We start from the raw sequence: 22,397 nt of genomic DNA, 5'->3' as shown, positions 1-22,397 counted from the left end.
GGATTATACCGTAAGTTATTGGAAGCTAGTGTGGGGTTAACGTTTGAGAGCTAATGAAGTATTTTTGGTTGTTCGAAATTGATATTTACAAAGAGTTCTTTTGATCCAGCTACAAACACCAAAGGACTGCTTGAATGCAAGTAAAATTGCTGTTTTTCACTTTCATCTAAATTGTCCTGATCACATTCAGATGTGGCGCTAACAGCTTTACGCATAATAAAATGTTTCCCAGTGTCTCGGATATCTACTGAAAGGATTTCACCGTATCTGCGGTGAGCTAATGTCAGCTGGTTCATTAGTCTGGATGATTTCTTTAGTCGGGCTCTGCGCACTGCTCTAAGAATCTATAAACTCTGTGAGTATTTCATTTAAAGGCTGCGCAAACCGAGGGCCTAGCCTGTGCAGACTTTTTAAACAGCTGTTGATGAGCGCACTGCTGTACATGTACACAGAATCATACATGTTCACTGAGCCACAGAGCAGACACTGATGCGTTTCTCTCCGGTGACTCATTCTTGTGTTTTAGCTGGAAGTAGCCTCTGTGCCCCCTCTGAGCCGCACGCACTCGAACGTACAGAGGCACGAAGACAGAGTTTGATTCCTCTCGTATGTCCTCTGCCACTCTGCCTCTCTGACTGCCTATTGCAACACAGTCTGCACAGATGCACACCGCTTTAAGTGTAGTCACCCCTCTCCTCCAACCCCCCTCCAATCTCCCTCACACACTTTCTTCACACAGTGAATGGGCCCCTCTGTGCTCTGGAAGATTTAACTTGGGTTCTTTCTGTCGCTAACAATTTCTCTCGCTCGGCATTGCTCTAAAGTTGTGCAGCGGAGAAGCCTGCATCATTTTGAACCGTGTCTGCAGCACACACACAGAAAACTGTGCAGGCAAGGAGGAAAGTGATTGTAGGTGGGCTGTGGGAACTGTAAATAACTCCAGATTTGAAACTAACAATGCCTACGTTCATCTGAGGCACTACGGTCCACGCAGGCCGCCCGGGCTCATTTAGTGTCTCTGCACAGATCACATGGAAGAGTTCCTGTCATGCAATCCTAACTTTTTTCACACAGTTACATGGAATCCAAGAATAGCTGTAATCCATGAGGCTCTGTGCCTTGCTTTGGAAACGGGAAGGTTTAAGAGATGGGACCTGCTGTGATGTACGGTTTGGAGATGCTGGCACTGACAAAAAGGAGGAGGTGGAGCTGGAGATGGTCAGATTTCATTGGGAGTGAGCAGAATGGACAGGATTAGAAACGAGGACATCAGAGGGACAGCTCAGGTCGCTCAGGGTTGGACATGTGCACAGGAGGGAGAGTGGATGCAATGGAAAAAAGCATGCTGAATATGAAGCTGCCAGGCAGGAGGAAAAGGACGCAGTGAAGGCGGACATGCTGGGGATGAAAGGGTTAGAAGAAGAAGAAGAACAGAATGTGCAAACTGTTGAGGCTGTTTCAACGCGGCACTAAATGTTCGGATTTATGTTTTTTAAATTGGTTATTTGGCGATTCCACCAGTTTGACCCTGAGACGGTGAAAAACCTCTCGTTACAAAAGTGTATCAAAAGTGTTCAATACTGGACATTTGTTCAGTGGCTTCTAGGTGCAATTTGGAACAAACCACATAAAAACAATTGGGCAGCAAGAAGAGCAGCCGCTAAAAGCCTGGAAAAGGATATAGATCAAACCAACCCCTAAGGGAGAGGATGTGGTGGGATTTTTTTTTTTTCTTTTCATTTCAGGTATTTTTAGACGCAGGTTCCTTATCGCAATATTGCATCTGAGCTTCAACAGCTAAACGGGCTAAAATAGGTCATCAAAAAAAAATAAAGAGAGAGAGAGCTATGAGTTTTGTTTTTTTTTTAAATGCAACCCTGGCTGCTCCGAGTGACAGTTATTAGTTGTGATGAGTTCTCCACGCGGAGTTGCGGTTGCTGAGAAAGACCCATTTCCACTTTTCTTGTTATCTGCAGAGAAAAACGCCACTGAAGCAAAGACAAACTGCTGATTGCCAAGGAAACAGGCGAACACACACACACAAGCCAGTCAGCATCCCTTGCATGGTCAAACAAACTGAGAAAACACAAATTGCTGCCTTCACACATGAGCATCCACTAGACGGGCATTCAAATCCATCCCTTCACTCGTTTATCAATCCAGACTCAACGTAATACGCACTGGTAGGAGCACAACATGTGCACACGAACATACTCACATACAAAATAAAAACTATAGCACCATGTCTTTGTACTGTGAGCATGCCATTAGTGCGTGCAGTAATGGGGCTATATGGTAGATAGGAGTGGTTGCATTTAACTAGCCTTCAGAAATCAGATAAGCCCACTCAGCACATACTGGAGGCACTTAGGCATCAGAAAGCAGTGTGTGTATGTGTGTGTTTGTGTGTAGAAACATGCATGTGATGACATCTTCTGGATCGGAGGTTCTGCTCAGCCTGACGTGGTCACATCCAAACATCTCTCAAAGGAACCGTGATACCCAGCGATGGCCTTCACGGCTCATTCGCACATTTTGAACCTCCTCCTGTTTGGTTTATCACTTTCTTCCCGCACCTCCTCGGACTTCCTGCCTCTCCTTAGCTTTTCTCACCCCACCTTTCTATCCAGGCAGCCGACTCAGAGCGTTTCCTCCCTCCATCCTTCCTCTCCTCGGCGTCTTCAGGGTACGCCAAATCTCATTAATTAAAATCTGGTTCTCTAAATGAATCCCGCCAGCAGAAGCAGATTTCTGTAATCAATTTACGGGCTTTATTTGTGGAGTATTTTTTTTTTTTTTTTGCTTTCATTCATTAACACCCACACATCACAACTGCTGTGCACACAGCAGAAGAAGAAAAAAATCCTCTTTGCACAAGCAGTCGCCGAGCAGCACTGCAGTCAATTTGGAATAAACACCTCAGTGGCGCTCCACACATAATTTATAGTTTCAGTCATAACTTTTCATACTTGTAATCTTTCTCAGCAACAAATCAAGTTTTGAAGAAGCATTTGGTTTACAAAAGATCTTCAAACTATTCACAAACTAATAAAGGATTTCCTCTACAACCTAAAAAAGACCCTAACCTGCAGTCCCACACAGTCGCCAGGGGCTGCTGTACTTTGCCCTGAGGAAGCACGGCCTTGCTGCCGGGCCGGCAGTAGCGGGGAAGGGGCTGGAAGTGATGCTGCTTGTTTAGGAGACCCACCCTGACCAGCACAAAGGGGGGTAGCAACGCCCTCCTCCACTACCAGCTAACCCAGACATTGCTCTGATTGGCCAGCTGGATGACCTTTGCGCCCCGCTGTATTGTGGTTTCAGCTGGCCCAACCCTCCCCCTTGTGCGTTCATGTGCGTGTGTGTATGTGGAAAACAAAAGACAGCCAAGTCCTAATGCAGCAATCAGAGCTCGAGGACAGGGGAAATGGTCTGAGGGGAAATGGAGTGTGTGTGTGTCTATGCATTGATGTGTGTGTGTGTGTGCTGCTGTGTATATGGGGGCGGTGTAATTATGTTCTAGTTGTGATGACTGAAGTGCAGCAGTGATTAGCTACATCAGAGGCAATTTATGTTCAGCAGTCACTTGGTTTGGACTTCCAGAGTTGCCACTCCTCTCTCTCTGTCACTCGCTCTCTTCCATCCCCGGATCTCCAGCTTACCTCGGCTCTGGAGACATAGCGTGCCTCTAGTCACATCCCTAGAGCAAACTTCTTCCAGCCCCACCTTTTAACTGCGCGTTCTCCTTCATTAGCTGAAGTCCCAGATCACGTTAGTATGTCTCAAGCTTCAGATTGTCCCAAACCAAAACTACGACCTCTACAGCCAGTCTCTAAACCGATCTGTTCTTCGTTCAGGTCCCGTCACTAAACTGCACTAGCCCTTCTTTACACCAAACTGAGATCTGATCTTTTAACCACACAAACCCTTCTTTTCAGCCTCATCATAGATCTAATCATCAGTCCTCTAGAGTCACTTGCCCCAGGCCCGTTCCAGCCTTTCTAAGCCAAACTTTGGAGCAAACATGTTTGTTTGTTTTTTTCCTGTTATCCATCCTGAAACCATAACTGTAGATTCCACTTAATCTCCATTCAGCTTCACTCACAAACCTAACCTCAAGTAAGCTGCAGGTGTGGACTAAACCTTACCATATTTTAGCCACATCTCTAAATCAAATCATGCCTCATTACAGAACACACTCCAAAACAAACTCCTCATCCTATAGCTTAATCCACGATTGAGACTAGCCCCACAAGCCTCAACTTAAGCCTTACCCTCCAGCTGCACATGCAAATAGTCTAGGACCGATGGTAGGGGACACTCTGCGCCCCTCTCTACTAGTACTCTAAGAGTACTACGCTTTTAACACACCCTAAGTGACTCCTGTGTCCTCACTCTGAGCCAGTGGGTCAGCACAGACCAGCCCTAACAGCATGACTGGCTGTCTGAGGAATGCCATGTCATGGAACAGATGGAGCTCCACAGTCAATAGAGCTGCATGCATTACCCAGCCCTATGTACGAAGGCATGTGCCACGCTTTGCGTGTGCATGTATATAATTTGCATTATGTCACCATTCTCAATGCACTTTGCATCCTTTGCCCCCCGTCTTTACATTCTTTCCAAAACACAACAGGCAGCAATGAGACAAAGAAAGATACACCCTTGGAAGAAAACTTTGAAAATGATGCAAACACGCCCAAAAGGCACGATTCTCCACATGGCGTGATGCAATGGAGAGATAATGCAGAAAATCCTGGAGATGCATGGAAATATTGGCCTCTGCACACAAATATTGGCTAAAACTAAAACAACCCCATGAACCAATAAGTTACTACTTTCAGTTCAATCAATAACACATTATCTCATTCACCGTGCCACTAAAGATCAAATAAAGCTGATTTCCAGACCACAAATGCTGTAATAGGGTCGTTATAACACCTATAGATCATCAATACAACAATAAAGTTTGAGTTTTTCTTAAATTTTTAGAGCATTATCTGGAGACTCCTGCATAATTAGACAACCTGTGTGCACGCAGTTGGTGTGAAAGAGTCGATCAGAGTCCAGGCACAGTGTAGTTGTGGTCTTTGGTGATGGATCACAGCTGTGAGCTGTTATCATAAAGACCGAGGCTGCCACATTTCATTCATTTCACATATATGGGCCCGCTGGCGAGGTCCATATCAGAGCGGTGCACTTCCAATGAAACATTAAATCAGCTCCCAAACTATTTACATGAAGAATTTAAACGCACGCTGAGTGGATGGCTCCATTCTTGGTTGTGGGTCCAGTCGTTATGGAGACATTACCGGATTGCTAAATAAGGCTGGAAGTGTTAGTAAATCGGGATGCCAGATTGGACGCGAATCCAGTGAACTCACCCAAGAGAACGACGGATGATCGGCTCCCCGCTCCTCCTCCTCTGTGTAAATCCAGGACCCCGGACACAAATAAATTAGCCCTGTACGAGAATCAGGCGGATTGTGTAATTTCACAAAAATCCCCTCTTCATCCGCACTACCAAAGCGATGGAGTGGAGGCGACGTGGAGCCGCAAACCAACCTGGTCGGCGTAGCCTACACACACACGCACACACACATAAACACGCAGGCACAATTTTTTTTAAAAAAAAATTAAAAAAAGCAGAGAGTCTGTCTTATTCGTGCAATCAAAGCGATATTTTCCCAAAAAGGCACCGACTCGGGGTTTCGGGAGGGGGGGCTGATTTCGGTGGAATCGGTGTAGTAATCTCGGATGCTTTGGTTGTTGACTGTGCACTTACTGGGCTGCTTCCCCCGGCTCCACCCGCTAACCCAGCCTTCCCAGTGCGCCCATTGGCACAGACGGCCGGACATGCAAATCTACTCTTCCCATTGATGTTTTCCAGAAAAGAAAAAAAAAGCACAGCGTTGTAGTTCTGTTGCTCTACTGCGCCACCGTGCGGCATCTAACCTGCTGTGATTCACGGTTTACTATAGCCCTGTTTTAAGAAAGTCCCCGTGCCTCCCTAAAACACAGGTGTCAAACATAAGGCTCGGGGGCCAGAATCGGCCGACAAAGACTCCAGTCCAGCCCACTTTTAGCTTCATTGGCAGTGAATGAATGTGAATTATGTCTGGGCAGTGAGCTACCAGAACGTTTTTCTATCATTTTACAAATGTGTTTATTTGTTCTGACAGATGTCTTTCATTTACTACAACTGCATTTCTTTTTCATGTACAACGACTGATACCCACTGTTGAAATTACACTTCTTTTCCTTGTATTAAATGCAATTAAATGTTTAGTTAAATTACTTTACACTGACAGAAGGGGGAGGTTTGCTGGTTCGGCCCACTTAACATCAAAGTGGGCTGTATGTGGCCCACAAGTTTGATACCTCCGCCCTAAGAGGACACCCACCCATTTTAGCAAGGCACAAAATTTTAACTATATTTTGCAAATATAGTTAAATTATGCCCTCTAACACTGAATTTCTCCAAGATTACAAGCACTTTCTTTTCAAAGATTTTTAAGAACACAGTATTTTACATATTGTGAAGCAATGATGTAGAAAGTTCGTCGATTGTTAAATGTTAAAAAGTCCATACTGAACGCATGGCTGCTTTATTAGTTACACCTTCCTAGTACCAGATCAGACCTTTCTTCAGAACTTCTTTCATTTTTTGTTGCACAGATTCAGCAAAGTCGTGAAAACAGATGTTAGCCCTTTACGATGTTCACAGATGTTGGTCCATATTGACATGACAGCATCACACAGTTGCTGCATATTTGTCAGCTGGAAGCTCTCACTCTCAATGGTGCACTGTTGGATTGAGATCTGGTGACTACAGATTAAACTGACTGTCAGTTTCAAGAAACCAGTTTGAGATGATTTAAACTTTGTGACAAGGTGCGGGATCATGCTGGAAGCAGCCATTAGAAGATGGGTACACTGTAGCCACAAAGGAATGATCCTGGACATGGAGCCTATAATCTAAATGTCACAACAGAAACAGAGACTCATCAGACCAGGCGATTTTTTCCAAGCTTTTTTTGTCCAGTTTGGTGAGCTTGTGGGAATTGTACCCTCAGTTTCCTGTTCTCAGCTGACAGGAGTGGCAGCCGGTGTTTGTAAGTGTTAAGCGTGTATTTTTCTGGCGATAGACTTCACAAACTACATCACACACAGCTGTGATGAATACTGTGCTGCAAACAGTGCTCAGACTATATACAAACATGTCGCTGGAGCTTGTCAAAAACCATTTTCAACATCATATTCTAGAAGAAAAACATACCAGTATGTCTGTAATAGCCTAATTAAAACTGGTCTGATTACAACTAGTGACAAAGGTGGCAGTAATTCTGACATTATATATGTTGGTGGGTATTTTATAAGTGAATCATATATTACATCCTACTTAATGTTGGAGAGGAGAAAGTTTGAGACTGCTTCCATCATGGTCACATTTTTCACCAAAACTACTACTCACTCTTTTTGTCTTTACACACAAACAAAATGTAAACAGTGACACCTTCAATGACGATAGGTTTTCGCATACGCACCACATTTAACACTTCATAAACGGGTTGGTTCTGGTAGAAATCACCTCACACCGGTCCAATGTTGAGCCTCAGTGAAAGGTCTGAGACCAAGAAAAAAAAAAAAAGGCTAACTCTGCGCCAATAAACTGAAGCCAGCTGCTTCTTACACGCAGAGAAGCACTTCAACTTTCCATTGCGTGAAACTACAAGAGAAGAATGTGCTTTTTCTTCTCTGTACATGTGCAGCGGCCCATTTCCAAGACTCAGGAAAATAAACTTGATTCCAATGCAGAGTGCAGGAACGAGCAGACCTCGCTGTAGGAGCAGCTCGGCAGCTGTACTGTGCAGGACGTCGCGGAGCTCAGTGGAAGGACTCAGTTAAAGCCCCTTCCCCAATCTCTCTCTCTCCATCAGCTTTTTATAATGCCAGTGAAGGCCCAATACTTCTGCTCCCATGATTGTGTGAGAGCCTTGCAGGCAGCTGCGTAGTGCTCTAATGGCTTGGTCGCAGACTAAACTGGCAGCGCTGCCTTGGAACGAAAATAGTTCCTGGAAAACACAGCTCCATCAATGCCACCATTAGCTCAAATCTAACATTATTTCAGCTCAACTACTATTATTACGCGTAACTGTCAATACAAGACCATTGCAGGAAAACGGTGAGGTCAAACATGGCCTCTGGTCACTGACATTTCCCAAAACAGGTCTAAATGTGAAACGGAAAGATCAATAGGGTGTGGAAGAATCATTTGTTTGTAGACACCTGCCAGTAAAGCTCACTTTGTGACAAACACAAAAACAATACTGTTTCACATTTTATTTCATTACAAAAGTAAAACATGCACAGCACACTGCCTTCTAAAGATACAGTACAGGTATTTGCAATAAATAAGCATGAAAAAGAGCTGACGGTACTTCGTGTTATGGAGTTTTATGCCAAGTGCACTTTATAATGCAAGGCCATTATTTTGTAGGGTCCATTAGACTGTCTTCTCTAATTAATCTGATAATCTGGTCATCTCGGCTGGCAGCCATCACATTTAGGTGAAAGCTTTATTCACCAACTCATCAGCAAGCACAAAATGCCTTCTATAAAAACAGGACTCTGCAGTTGGCAGCATCTGTGATTCAGTGCAGGGGCAGTATCATCACCCCCCAAGATAGAAGATACTCGCTCCACTTTAAAATAAGGTGGAGCTCGCAGGCAAACCCAGCTGAAGCTGAGAGGACAAACAGAACATGCAGCTCTCCTTGCTTTGTGTGTTTACTTTTACAAAATCTAATCAGAAAGCCTGCACTTCTCTGTGATCAGTTCATTGTTTAATTTCTATCTGTACATAAAAGTAAAGGTCACACCAAAATGTTGTGTTTGGACATCCTTAACAACATCCTCACACTGATGTGAGTGACGTGTAGCAGCAAAAGTCATTCGTGGTCCTTGTTAGAGCACGCTGGCAAAGTCTGTTGTTACTGACATGGTGTACGTCCAATCCAGTGGCTCCACTTGTGGAGTTAAGTGTGACTCTTTTCTGTCTCTACTCCTGAGCCACTCTGAGAAAGGCAAATTAAGAAACTTGTCTCAGAACTGCTAAGCCCTAGCCTGCGCTGCATGCCCGGCCGGCCTACGCTGCATGTAGGCGTGGTACACATCGAGGAACATGTCCTTGCACGGTATTTTCGCGTTCAGCTTGGAGCAGATGAGGAAGGAGCCGGCCATCTTGCGGTGGAGGGAGTAGGTCTCCTCAGGTGGAGGGGTGAGGCGGTGGCGGAGCATGACCGGGATGAGGCTCTGAATGCGCTGAGTAGTGCTCTGAGTGCCGAAGTCGAAGGGCTCGGAGGATGCGAAGGCTTCACCGAGAATCATCACCGCTTCCACGTGAGCATCTGCGAAGGCCTGTCGTGGAGCAGGAAGAAGAATTACAGCAGGCATGTTAATGTCAGAGCATTAAGTATGCATGATATCTTGGACTGTATATATAATTACATGCGTTTTCTTTAACTGAGTCATATTTCATATAATAAATGACACTTTAATAGCACACATAGGCTGATATACGCCAAAGGTACTTGCTTGTCTGCCTTCACACGCATATGAACTTGAGTGACATCTCATTATAAATCCATAGGGTTTAATAAGCCATATTCCACAATTAAAAGTGTGCTTATGGGAATTTTTTGACCATTCTTCCAGAAGCACATTTGTGAGATGAGACACAGATGTTGGACAAGAAGACCTGGCTAACAGTCTTCCATATCTATCGGGTTGAGGTCAAGCCAGTCAGGTTCTTCCACACCAAACTCACTCATCTGTGTCTTTAAGGGCCTGCTTTGTGCACTGGTGTGCAGCTTCATGGCTGAGTTGCTCTCATTACCATTAACTTCCACTTTGTTAAATATCACAAACAGCTGACTGTGGAATATTTAGCAGAGAGGAAATTTCACGGTTGGACTTGTCGCACACGTGGCATCCTAAGACAGTACCACGCTGGAATTCGCTGAGCCATTATTTCTTAAATGTTTGTAGAAGCAGTCTGCATGCCCAGGTGCTTGACCTTATACACCTGTGGCCATGAAAGTAGTTTAGATCTCCTCTTCAAGATCTTCTTCTTGTGCACCTCTGATCTGCTTTTATTGCAGCTGTAATTTTAAGACCGTGTGTAAAATCCACTGTTTCCCTTTGCAACATCTGCTCAAGCGTGTCAAAACAATGATGCTTCAACTTGAGGGGGACCGAGGAGCAAGGAGTCAAATCAGGTGAGTAAAGATTCCAATCGTGTGACCACAAAACTCCTATTATTCCAGGGTGCTGTTTGCCAGCAAACAACAGCTTAGGTTTTTTCTGCTTAATTTCCTCCCACGCTCCTGACCTGAAGCGCTGCCTTTGGGCTACAACACTGTGGACTCCTCCTGCTTGGTCTCTGGGTTGTAACCAGAGAAATGACTGTCATTAGCAGTTTGATACGGAAGAGATGAAATAGCAGAAGGGCAACCTTAAATGTTTAGAACTGGACTTCCACAGAGCAGAAACTCTGCAAGCAGTCCTCAGGTGCATGACAAGAGACCCTTTAACTTGAAATGAGTCAAAGTTATAAATCAGGTAAGCATCATATTGCATTCATCTACTGAAAACAAAAGGGAGACTTCTTTAGTAAACACATAGTGAAACGGGGTAAGAGCATAAGGGCTGTGCGCTGCAGTGAAACAGTGCTGAATGCAAACAAACTGAGAACACAAAAGAGACAAAAACAGATAAAGCATATCAAAAATAAGCAGCAGCAGCGACTAAAATAAAACTACCTTGGCCTCGAAGCCTGTCAGGAATTTCAGGTCCTTGGATTTGGAAAGAACGGTGGCTCGATCGCCGACAGAAGCTGCATAAATCACCTGAGCACACAACACAATCTTGTTTATTTACAGAGCTCCACTTTCAGGCTGAATGTGTCCACATGCATGTGACTGTTCACAATCTCTCTCTTTTTTTTTTTTGCCTTGGCTGACACAAAATTTAACCAAAGGCTCCGACGTTAAATTATTGAGAGAAACCTTGATGCATAAATCATGTTGCGAGGTTGACTGCGGGCAGATTTATCATACCTGTATGTAGTCGTCTGTGAAGGATTCTGGGTAACTTCTGCATGCTCCAAAATCCAAAAGAACAACCTAAAGACAAGAGTGAAATGAATCTGCTGTATTTGACATCTCTATTAACATTGGTTTAAACATGGCATGACTGCCCCACCTTGTTGGTGTCTGAGTTGTAGAAGAAGTTGGCCCAGTTTGGATCCGTCTGCATGAATCTGAACTCAAACAGCTCCCTGAGACACAGCTGCAGGATGCTGGAACAGATCTGAAGTGGAGAGAAGAGGCTTGTGTTCACCATCATGCTGTCATTTAACAATGTGACATTTCCTTCCACCTTTTGGATCCTATCCTGTGTAGCCTTCTCATGGTGCTGTGATTCCCTGCCACACTGTGTCCACTCTGTCTAAAATTTGTTGCCTTATCTCAGCTCTGAAACACATATTTCCACAGTGACACAGAGTATCACTTCCACACTGCACTGTAGGTGCTGCTGAATAATTTACCACCAAGTCATTTTGTTCTGAGAGATTTATATGAATTTGCACTTGTCTGAGTACAACACATGTCAAAACTTATGATTAAATTGCTTTAAATTTTGTTACCAATTACGAATGGAAGGTGAAGACCTCGCAAACTCTACGCATATTTAAATTTAGACTTGGCGACAGGGTAAGTCTTTAACAAAAGCCTCGTATGGGGGCAGAGATATCCGATCTGCTCCTGCTCATCAGAGGCTTTCAGCTCTAATTGGTTCCTACAATTAGAGCTCCAGACTGTCATGGACCTGTAATTGCAGGCTTCCCAGCCCAGGACAGCCCCGTGGATGATTTTCACTGAGTCTTCTGTAAAACTGGATGACCTTTACTTCACTATGCATATTTTAAACTGAAGCATTTTAATGTGATTTTCTTTTCTCTCTTTTTTTTAACCCAGTTGAGCATCACCACCACAATAACATCCCCTTGTATTCCAGCGCAGTTCAAACCCTAGCACCTAGACCTCTGACAAATGAATGAAATTCACCTGACTGCTGAAGTAAAACACACCTGGTTCCTGGTCTCCTGGTCCAGCTCTACGCACATGTCCAGTGGGACGCCCTGCACCAGTTCCATGGCGAGCACCCTCCGGCCTGACAGCTCATCAATCACCTCGGGGACTTGGAAAAACTCATCTCCCTCCAGCAGTGATCTAAAGGCCGAGGTACGAGAGAGAGCAAGAAAAAAAAAAAAAAAACGAAACAAAAAAAACTTAATGATTTATTTGCAAAATTGAAAATATGCAAAACCGAAAATATGCAAAACCAATGGCAAATCACACGCAAAGACAGTTAAAATTAACTATACCTTAACTGCCTGCATTATAATTAAGTAAAGATTACCAAGAAATGCTACATGTGATGCTTGATTTACTAATTACACTTGAAATATATAATCTGGCTCCTCTACTGGTATACTGTACATTATAAAAAAACACAATACATCAGCTAGATGTGTACCCAGACAGCTTAGGTTGAATGTATATGTTCTGTGGCAGCTACCAGGACATAAGTATTAAGAATCCACCCTGTAACTTCAGTGTAGCTCAAACAATACACAGCAGCACAACACTGGCCTGGGTTCAACAGAAACCTACCTGAACTTCTTGGCACACTGTGCTTCCCTCTTATAGTCACACTCCCATGCCAGTTCTCTCTGTAGAACCTCCAAGCTGTTGTCTGCAAACAGACCTGTGGAAAAATAAATGGTGCAAAGAAAACACACAGACCATGTCATCTTCTAACAGAGCAGGGTAGCTTCTGTCTAAAAATAATTCATATACTGCATGAGTATGTAGCAGGGAGAACACAGAAAAAAATCAACATCAGGTTGCAGGCATTGCATTAAAAGTGTATTTTGGTATACTGGTGGGCTATAGGTAAAAGAAAAATTCAGGCATTATTCAAGCTAAGCCTTGGGTTACCATATTTTTTTTATTTAGAGTGTTAAATGGGACAAAAATTAATTAATCCAATAGGGAGCGAGTAATCCCACAGGGCAACAGTCTGTGTCAGAGTTAAAATGTGAGTATTTGCCACCAACAAGCTACAATTGTCTTTGTAAGTGTCTGACAACATTGAAAAGGATCCCCAAAGAGCCAGATGTGTGCCTAACATGCAATATGAGTGTCAGTGTGAAAGCTCAGGGGAGGCTACAGTGCAAACATGGGTGAGAAATGAAGAGAGATGTTTGGTGAAAGAGTGCAATGCGTACAGTTACCACAAAGAAAATAAACAACTGTAGCTGCACAAAGCAAACTACAGTCACAAAAAAGCTACTAGCTTTAGCAAGTGTTGCTGCCACTGGATGAAATGCGAAGAGCTTGCTCCGCGCAGCAAACAGCTCTCATTTACAGATTTTATTTTTATTAGCCGTGTAATTCCCTTCCTGACTTCTCGGTGTGAGGATCAATTTGTTTTTACATCTGACATTTTCTGATCTAGCAACCATTCTATTGAACTCTAGGATGTGCATGGCTTTACAGATTATTTCTGCAGATTGCTGAAAAAAAATAAAAACACTGAGCCATAAAACTCATCCTGTTTGCTGCAAAGGTTTTTGAGTGGGATATCTACTAACTGAAGAAGAAGTCTTAAGAAAAAAAAAAAGCAGGGAGCAAAAAAAGACCTGCCACAGATGGAGCTGTGCTCATGTTAAGTTATTCATTTGATCTGGCATTAAAGCGTGACGAGAGCGCAACTGACAAAAATAAGCACTTTTACTCTGACATGGACAGATGTCCCCAGGGATCTAATTATTTTCTCCCATCACATATTCTGTCATCTCTCCACTGTGAGTTAATAAAATAAAAGCTTAAAATCCAGCGTGGTCACTCAACTGGTTGCACCAATTATGCTCCGCAGCTACTACAAGCCATTATGCACCTATAATAACCGTGTCAGCAATCACTTAAACAACACAACTTTGAAAAGGTTTGTGGAAAGCCCTCAAACAGGTAAGTTGAAAACCACATAAACTACATAAATAAACTAATTACTTATTATTTTAGGCAATTAATAAATAAATATGCAAATTCTTTATTAATAATGAAAGAATTATTACTGTCTGAAACAAGCCTCTCTTGGATAAAAAGCTAGTTTGACCTGCATCTATAGCACCACCTTGTGGAGACACTGGTTATAATTTACACATGGGTGAAAGTCATAGTATAAAAACTTGCATTGTACAGTTGTTTTAAGATTACAAATAAATAACTAACTAAATAAATAAATAAAATTCAGAAATTCTTATTGACTAAATACATCTTGCTGATTTTGAATCTGCTCTGAGGAAAGTCAGACACAAAAAAGGACACTACAGAGTCCTGTAGTTGTTACCTTCTGGCAGAACCACGCTCATTTTCAGTACTGCCATCAGGTTGTCTATGTCGCTGCGGATGCTCTCTGCCACACCAGGGTACTGAGAAGAATAAGTGACAAACAGACAGTAGAGTCCAATGCAGAGAGTGAAACACAGACTGCGCAAGTGTGTCGATAAGCTCCTACCTGGATCTTCATGGCGATTTCTCTACCATCTTTTAAAACCCCGTGGTGGACTTGGCCAATAGAAGCTGCAGCGAATGGTTTGTCCTCAAAGGATGAGAGCTTTTCTCGCCAGCTTGGCCCCAGATCCTCCTCCAGAACTTTCTATACAGTCAGAAACACAGATTGCAGCACTGTCATACATCACACTGGGTAATGCTAAAGATCCCGAGCTATAGCACATGTAAGAAAAAGGCTTAAATAAGGTGTTTGGCAACCACGTGCTGCTACAACAGCACTGATCCGACATGAAGGACAGCGCACAATTCTTCCCAATAACACTGAATAATGTTCTTACTGTAGAGATATTTGTACATAGGTCTTCCTGAAAAGCTCAACTTTTTATTACAACAATATAGGCATTTACAAAATATCCAAATGGCCTTTTATGATAAGAAAATAAAAGGCCAAACTGGTGCTGTAGTGTCTACACATTAATCTTTTTGCATAGTAGGTGAAAACTATATGAAATCATCAGAAAATAAAAGCAATGAATACATAGCTGAAGTAGTTGTAAATCCAGTTCCATAACAAGATGCTGCATCCAAATAATTGTCCATCTTTCTGTATTAGACCTGTAATAGACTGGTAGACTAGGATAGGCTCCAGCCTCCTACAACCCTGAATTGCATAAGTGGTTAAGGAAACGGATGGATGGGTATTGTTTGAAATCCATTTATGAGTGCCTATGGAGAGTTAAAGAAGTAGATGCTGTAGATGGTAAACCAGCCACAATGCAGGAGTGGTTATAGGCTCAAAAACAATCATGTTTTTAAGAGACCTGAGCAACTGAGATGCACAAGATATTTAACAGGCAACAGTGTCACCCGCTATGCATGACAGGATACATGTCAGGATGAGGTTCAGACTTGTGGCGCATTCAAAGTGACGTATAAATAGAACTACTTGTCGTCCAGTAAGAATCCTGTTATGGAAAGGCAAACAGGATGCTCATTCAGACATAAAGCCACTTTGTTTACTGTCAGAAATTACTGGAAAGGAATGTGCTGCAGTGGTTTGAATCACAATTATGTAATAATCTCCAGTTTGTTCATGTAAATGGGCAGCTATCGTCACACACTGTGGTTAATTACGGAGTTCCACAGGGTTCTGTGCCAAGACCGATTTTATTCACATTGTACATGGCAGTATCATTAGAAGGCACAGCATACATTTCATTGCTAGGCAGATAGATGATACCCAGCTCTATCTATCCATGAAGCCAGATAACAAAGCAATTAGTTAAACTGCAGAAATGTCTTAAAGGCGTAAAGACCTGGATGACCTCCAGTTTCTGTTAGGATCATTGGTTTTTAGAATCTTGGTTTTGTGTTTGTAATTTCTTTAGACTATATTATTCTTTGTTTTTTTAGATTCTCTTATGTTTTATTTGGCTCTCTTGTATTTTGTTGTGAGTTTTCTTTAGCATGTATTATAACCTTTGTAGTGTCTGCTTATATTCTGGCTCTTCTTATTGGTTTTGGAACATTTCATTATTATCTTTTTGTGATCCCTTCGTTTCCCCAGTTAGCCCCCCCCCCCATATTTGTCCGCTCTGCATGTGTTAGTCAGTTTCTGTACAAGATGATTCCTGCCTTACTGTGATAGTCTCTTGTCTCGTGTGCGTTATGTTCAGTCTAACTTCCCTTGTCTTGTTATTCATGATTTTCTGCCCGGAAGTGTCTCCAGTTCCCCTAATCAACGTCCTGCTTATAGACAGTATCTGTCTCCCTCTGTCCTTCATCAGTGTACTGTTCATTTCCCTGGTGCAGTCCGTTTCCTGGTCTTCGTTCCCTAGCATCTCAGCTCCTTAGTGAGTTTCATTTGGCTTAGTTTTGTGTTTTGCCTCATGAGATTTTTATCAGCTCAATAAAGGGCTCGCCTTTTTAAAAACTGCCACCTGCCTGTGTTGCACCTTGGGTCCTCACACATCATATTCTGACAATTTCCTGCTTCTAAGATTAGATAAAACTGGCCGTGGCAGATGGCTGCCCCTTCCTGAGCCTGGTTCTACCAGAGGTTTCTTCCACTTAAAGGGGGGGGGGGTCCTTTCCACTGTCGCCAACTACTTGCTCATGGTAGGGTTGCCCTATTGTTGGGGTTTTCTCTCTATTATTATTATAAGGTCTTTCCCTTACAGTCTTGAGGAGACTGTTGCTTTCATTTCAAGCTTTGCAAATAACACTGAATTGAAATAACTGTGTGAAAATAGCTGAAGAGCCAGTAACAGTCTTGGGCTTACAGTCATCTGCCATGTGGGCATGAAGTCTGCACTCTGTCGGACCCTCTCAAAGATCTTCTGCAGTTGGGGATTGATAAAGGAGTTGTCTGAAGAGAAAAGGCCACTGTCAGAAAAATCCTGTGAGGACATCTAAAGAGCATTTTGCGTGAAGCCCGTGTTACAGCGTGTACCTTGTATGCTGAGCATCTGGCCTATCTTGAGAGCAGCTCCACGGACCTTACACAGAGTGCTGACTATTCTCTCAGCATTGGCCTCTGACAGGAAGGGAGAGTCTAGCAGGGAGCTTACATCTATAAACAGAAGCAGTATTAGTAACGATATTAGGTGCAACATATTAAGAGTATCATAGCATGACAGAAGTCATTTATTTCATTTAAACTGCTGCATGTAAATAAGCTCTGGCCTTAAACTGAGACAACTGTGGATAGTGGAGCATAAAAGCTGAGGCAGTGGTACATCATCAAGCACTGCTCATTTAACACATATTAAAGCCGTTATAAATTCTTGTTAGCATATCTGATCTAAAGCCTGTCCTGGGCCTATCGGGTATTGACACATTAGAAACTACTCAAGGTTGACCAGGCGTCCATCTGTCTGCTGAATCTGCCAAGAGTCTAGGACAGAAGGCTCGTTTACAGGATGGAAGGAGAGAACAGCAGTAAAACATCTTTACCTGCTTTTTGTTTGCCTCCTAGTGACTGCTTTGCAACTTCTGCAATGGCACCAATTCCCAGCCCTACCGCCAATCCTGCCGCAGAGGGACAGAAGCAATTTTAACTGCAGGGCCATTGAAGACATGCTAGAGGAAACCACCAATCCCACACAGATGCTGCTGCTATGTAGCAGGATGGAAGTGTACTCCACTACCTCACATATTTTACCACACCTTTAACTCTTCTTGACTTCTGATGATTAAGAAGCAAGAATTTTATTTTTATTGTAACAGTGGCAAGCTAATAACCAACAGTTACCAAAGTATTGTTAATAGACTCCAAGAATATCCATAAGTGACTGAATGTGTCTCATCAGAACTGTTAGGTTTACACTGAAGGCTTCATAATGGGATTGATTTGTAGATTTCACACCATAGGCTCAAGGTTACATTAGTATTCAGGAAATTCCTCACGTGAAGCACAATTTCACAGATGCTGAGTGGAGAAAAGAGCCTCCGACATTTAAATCAGCAGTCAAATCACTAAACAGTAGTGATGGCAGAATGGACCACACATGCCTCAACAAGTCAACTAATCAAGAAGTTTGTTTTTTGTTTTTTTAAACAGGAAAAAAAGAGAACACTCAACACCAGATCTTCAAAGTACTGACGACTTACTGAACATTTTTTCTGAAATTTTCATTTAAAATCTATTTTTGTGGTGTAAGAAAAATTCATTCAATTGTGTCTTTGTCCACACCTGACATCATGGAACATATTGCATTTATTAAGCAAAGCCCCCCCCCCCCCCCTTTTTTTTTTTCTTTACAACTAAAGATGGTCACTGAGTTATGATTCAAGTCATTCTTATGTCACCACTTGATAAACTTGGGTTTCCCAGCTTAGACATTTTAGTGAACGATCATCTTTGTCCGACGGCTCCTGGAGTCAATTTGAAGCCCAGAGACAAACTGAGCAGGTAAACAAAAACAGATTATTCTCACCCCCGAAATTAACCAGCCTGCTGATTCTTGTGGCAGGCACCTTTCTCTCTTTGGCACGGTCGCTCAGCTGCAGAAAGTCAAACATGTGAATGAAAAAAAATGTTATTAATAATATCTGTAGTGGTGACTGACTCTTTTCTAACTCTTCCAGCATCTCACTTTACTGCAGAAATAGGACTAAAAAGACCTCGTGAATTCTGGGAACAATGACATGTGGGTGGAAGAGAAAAAATATATACCTTTCACAGAACACACATAAAGAAATCATTATTAAAATAGAATTTAGATGAACACTAAAAGTCAAAAAGACTGAATATGTACAGAAACTCATTAGATAAATATTATGGGTTTTGGCCATCTGTTCATTCACTCAAGTAAGATGAAATGTATGAACTCAAAGTAATATAACGATATACATCCACAGTAATGCATATTATTAATTGTATCTGTCTGCATGTGTGTGTACAGTTAGCTCCATAAGCCTTCTGTTTGCATTCCCACATGACATGAATCAAATAATGCACTGATATGAAGTGCAGACTTTCAGTTTTAATTCAAGGTCTTTAACAAAAGTATTGCATTAACCGTTTAGGAATTCACATCACTTTTAGATACAGTCACTCATTTTCAGAGGCCCAAACATAATAAAGACCATCCAGAATATATGGATTCTTTTGAATATTTGGATGAATTTTTTTTGCAGTACGCAACTGCCTGAAGCTTAGAATCCATGGACATCACCAAATGCTGTGTTTCCTTACTTGCTCTGCTGGGCCTTTATTGCAGCTGAATCCAGTTGCTGTTTGTTTGCGGGTCTCTATGAATTCATTTTTGTATTTGATAAATGAAACACTGTTCTACTGGGATGAGATGGCCATTGAACAATCTGCATCGAGAAACTCTTGGTAGCTTCTGCAGTTTGTTTTGGGTCAAGACATTCGGTTGAATCTAATCAGAGCACAGACAGCACCATATTGTAAACCGTCTGCACTTCCATCCATCAAAGCATCTTTTGACTGTAGACTTTGATGATGATAAGCATACGTCCACAAGGGTCGAGGTGTGCCTCAACTTAGTTAGATGATGTGACGTTGACCTTCTGGGGGGTTTCAGGCCTTTTTGTTATTGCTGAGCTGGTCAGTTCATTCAATACATTTAAGTTTTTCTTTTAGGTTTGATGAAGTGTTAAGCAATGAAGTGTTAATGAAAAGGATCAGAACACAATGCAAAAATAAAGGCAGAGCCCTGTTAATTTGATTTTGTGTTCTGTTTTGGTACCATTTTTTAATGGATTTGTTTAATTTGCCTTCTAAGAGAAGCATTCAGTTTAGGTAAATGAGGACCACTGATGCCAAGATTTTTACATTAGCAGGAATGTCACACAACATGATTGTAAAAACAGAGTTATGCTTATCTGACAATGAAATAAAAATATTTTTAGGAGCCACTAAAGTAATCGTGCAGGACTATATAACACTTTTATTAAACCCAATGAATTAAAGCTGAACGTCTGCAGCTCAGTCACACTCTTATCATTTGGTTTAATTCCATTGTGGTGGTGTACAGAGGCAAAACTACAAAACTTTTCATTGTTCAAAACCTTTTGGACCTGACTATTTGCACACAGGCGTCCTCAAACCAACCTTCTGTTTGACAGGTTTGGCCAATGCCTGCTTTGCCTCCCGGGCTTTCTTGATGTCCTCAGGTGTGAGCTTGGCCACAACAGTGTTGTGGCGAGACCTGCTCTGGAAGTAGTACCGGTGGAGGGCTGAGGTGTTGTGAAGGAAGCGAGCACCCTGCCCAGGCCAGCCTGCGCCGCCTCCTGCCATTCCTGATTTAGGAGGTACCCCTAATGCAGAGGGAAGAAAAAAAAAGATACAAAACTTAAGGGCCAATATGAAATATACACGCCACATTGTATGGAGGCCATAAGGATGCTATTTTCTTTTTTTAAAATGTGTATTTGTTAAACTTAAAAAGACCAGTATTTAAATAAATGGTTTCTTTATATTTGTTGAGGTAAACATTTAAAACATTCTGGATAAAAAGGAGCAATGCTGGAAACCAAACAATACCATTTTATATTCTTACCCTAAACCTCTGTTAGTGCATCCCATATTCGATAAACACTCAGTAATACCTGTGTGCATCTGTGCTGCAGGTCCCGTTTCTGTTTGGCTGTGCTCCCCTTCAGCAGGGGGGAAATCGGACCCCACAGCCCATTTGGCTGCTTCTTCAGGGTCCATATTCTCCCAGCCCTCCGCATCTGGAAACACATCCTCCTGTACTGACTGCTGCTGCTGCACAAACACACACACACACACACACACACACACACGCACACACACAAAAAGAAATTGCTGAGTGAACTATTGTAGTGCCAGTTTAGGGAGCAGTGTAATCCAAGTTTTTGTAGCTATAATTTGCAGATTGTGGGTTTGCAGCCCTCTCTCATTTAAAAGAGCATCAGTGAGTGACTGAAGTCATTATTTACAGGTAACAAGACAAAAAATATACAATAACATGTCATGTTTTAGCCTGTCAGATGAAATGTTGTGTAGGTTAGAACTTTTGCTTACAATCAGGTTCAGGTTAGGTTAAGAGTTTGGCACCTTTATCTACCCCTTCAGAAGTAAAAGGTTTGGGAATACAAAAATGTCAGTGAACACTCTCACAAAAATGTGAGTACCTATATGTCTGCCTCTTCCACTACACACAGATTGAAGCAGGAAGCAACCTTTAGCTAAAATATGAGAAACTCTTATCCAACTTGTGTTAAACTCACATACCCATTTACACAGCTGACAAATTTAATGGGGATTAAATCAGCTTTTTTCAAGACAAGCAAAGAACAGAGTGTTTTGTTTATTTGTTTTTTTAAATTATGAAATTAATGGCTCCTTTTATGTATGACTTGTTTTGCATTTAGAGCTTATTTTTTTACTTTCTGCTTATTTTTCAGTTAAATTCACCTGACTGCTGCCACCCATAAATGTGCCAACCAGTCCGTCTACCACATCCTGAGCAACTTTGACCCCTGCTCCCAGGGCGGAGTTGCAGGCCATTAATCGGAGCTGCTCGCCTTGAGTGGAGACCAGTGAAGAGCCCACTTTACCAGCTCCTCGCAGCACCTTCAGGACTTCTGACAGCATCACTTCAAACACAGAGGAGGGAGAGAGGAGGACTGAAGTTACAGGTTATGAGACGTTTGAGTGACAATACAGGAAAACAGCAAACACACACACCATACTCTAAAATTGATCATTTATAGAAAATGTAGAAGTTTGAGACCTCAGATATTAATGTAAAAGAAATAGTTCTGGGCAAAAACTGCAAGATGATCATCACCCCGTTTAACCTTGGATATACACAGCTGCCCATTTTTTAAGAGGCAGGTGTCACGTGTAGCCTCCAACTGTAAGCCACACCACATATAGGCTAAGTATGTTTGCAAGAAATGTCAGAATTAAAGAAAACGACATATGCATCCAACTGGGAATGTCAACTAGCTATTAAGTTAGCTCCTGGTGTTATCCAGGTTGTGTAACTCGTGGACTCGCAGACTAGCTAGCTAACGGTATCTAAATTAGACCCAAGTTAACAACAGGTATACGGAGAAGTGCTGAATGAAAACAAAATAATGTTCCCAAATTAAGTAACTCACTTTTTTCCTATCGCTATTTTTCCAGGTTTATCTCAGTGGCTGCCCACTTCCACGACTGCGGAGTGGAATGATCTATTTTGCAACGAGTCGACACCCGGAAGTTAAAATTTGACTAACTTGACTGCGAACCAATCACAGGGTGAATAGGCGTGA

At 42.3% G+C, this 22,397-nt stretch overlaps 2 protein-coding genes across 3 annotated transcripts in view; both read right to left on the bottom strand.

Moving 5' to 3' along the window:
* The window catches only part of numbl (NUMB like endocytic adaptor protein), a 62,290-nt gene extending 56,533 nt beyond the window's left edge, over positions 1–5,757 (bottom strand). The window contains exon 1 of the mRNA XM_087850785.1: positions 5,382–5,757. The gene's annotated coding sequence lies outside the window, so the exon portion shown is untranslated. The remainder of the gene's footprint in view (positions 1–5,381) is intronic.
* A 2,568-nt stretch (positions 5,758–8,325) lies between these two features.
* coq8b (coenzyme Q8B) lies at positions 8,326–22,344 on the bottom strand. 2 transcript variants are annotated; one of them, XM_087850784.1, is made up of 16 exons: positions 22,245–22,344; positions 21,553–21,734; positions 20,721–20,877; positions 20,224–20,429; positions 18,581–18,647; positions 17,598–17,672; positions 17,095–17,214; positions 16,925–17,010; positions 14,647–14,787; positions 14,479–14,560; positions 12,738–12,831; positions 12,152–12,293; positions 11,263–11,370; positions 11,118–11,183; positions 10,821–10,907; positions 8,326–9,417 (listed from the first exon to the last, which is right to left on the bottom strand). In XM_087850784.1, coding segments are annotated over exons 1-16 (1,920 nt in total). In that variant the 5' UTR covers positions 22,246–22,344; the 3' UTR covers positions 8,326–9,111. The 2 variants fall into 2 exon arrangements, with proteins under 2 accessions (XP_087706910.1, XP_087706909.1); XM_087850783.1 differs by having other exon boundaries at positions 20,721–20,880; positions 22,246–22,344.
* Between the last annotated feature and the right edge of the window lie 53 nt (positions 22,345–22,397).

This window comes from Neolamprologus brichardi, chromosome 14 (genome assembly GCF_056152115.1).
Source record: "Neolamprologus brichardi isolate AB-2024 chromosome 14, ASM5615211v1, whole genome shotgun sequence".
NCBI lineage: Eukaryota > Metazoa > Chordata > Actinopteri > Cichliformes > Cichlidae > Neolamprologus > Neolamprologus brichardi.
The sequence above is the reverse complement of the archived record's forward strand: the minus strand, read 5'-3'. Positions and strand labels throughout refer to the sequence as shown.

What these genes read in the sequence shown, in the direction of transcription:
- coq8b (XM_087850783.1), bottom strand. An exon ending in CCAGATGCTCAGCATACAAG is followed by an intron (nt 17,011 to 17,094) that starts GTACACGCTGTA and finishes TTTTCTCTTCAG; the next exon opens with ACAACTCCTTTATCAATCCC. An exon ending in GAGCGTGGTTCTGCCAGAAG is followed by an intron (nt 12,832 to 14,478) that starts GTAACAACTACA and finishes ATTTTTCCACAG; the next exon opens with GTCTGTTTGCAGACAACAGC.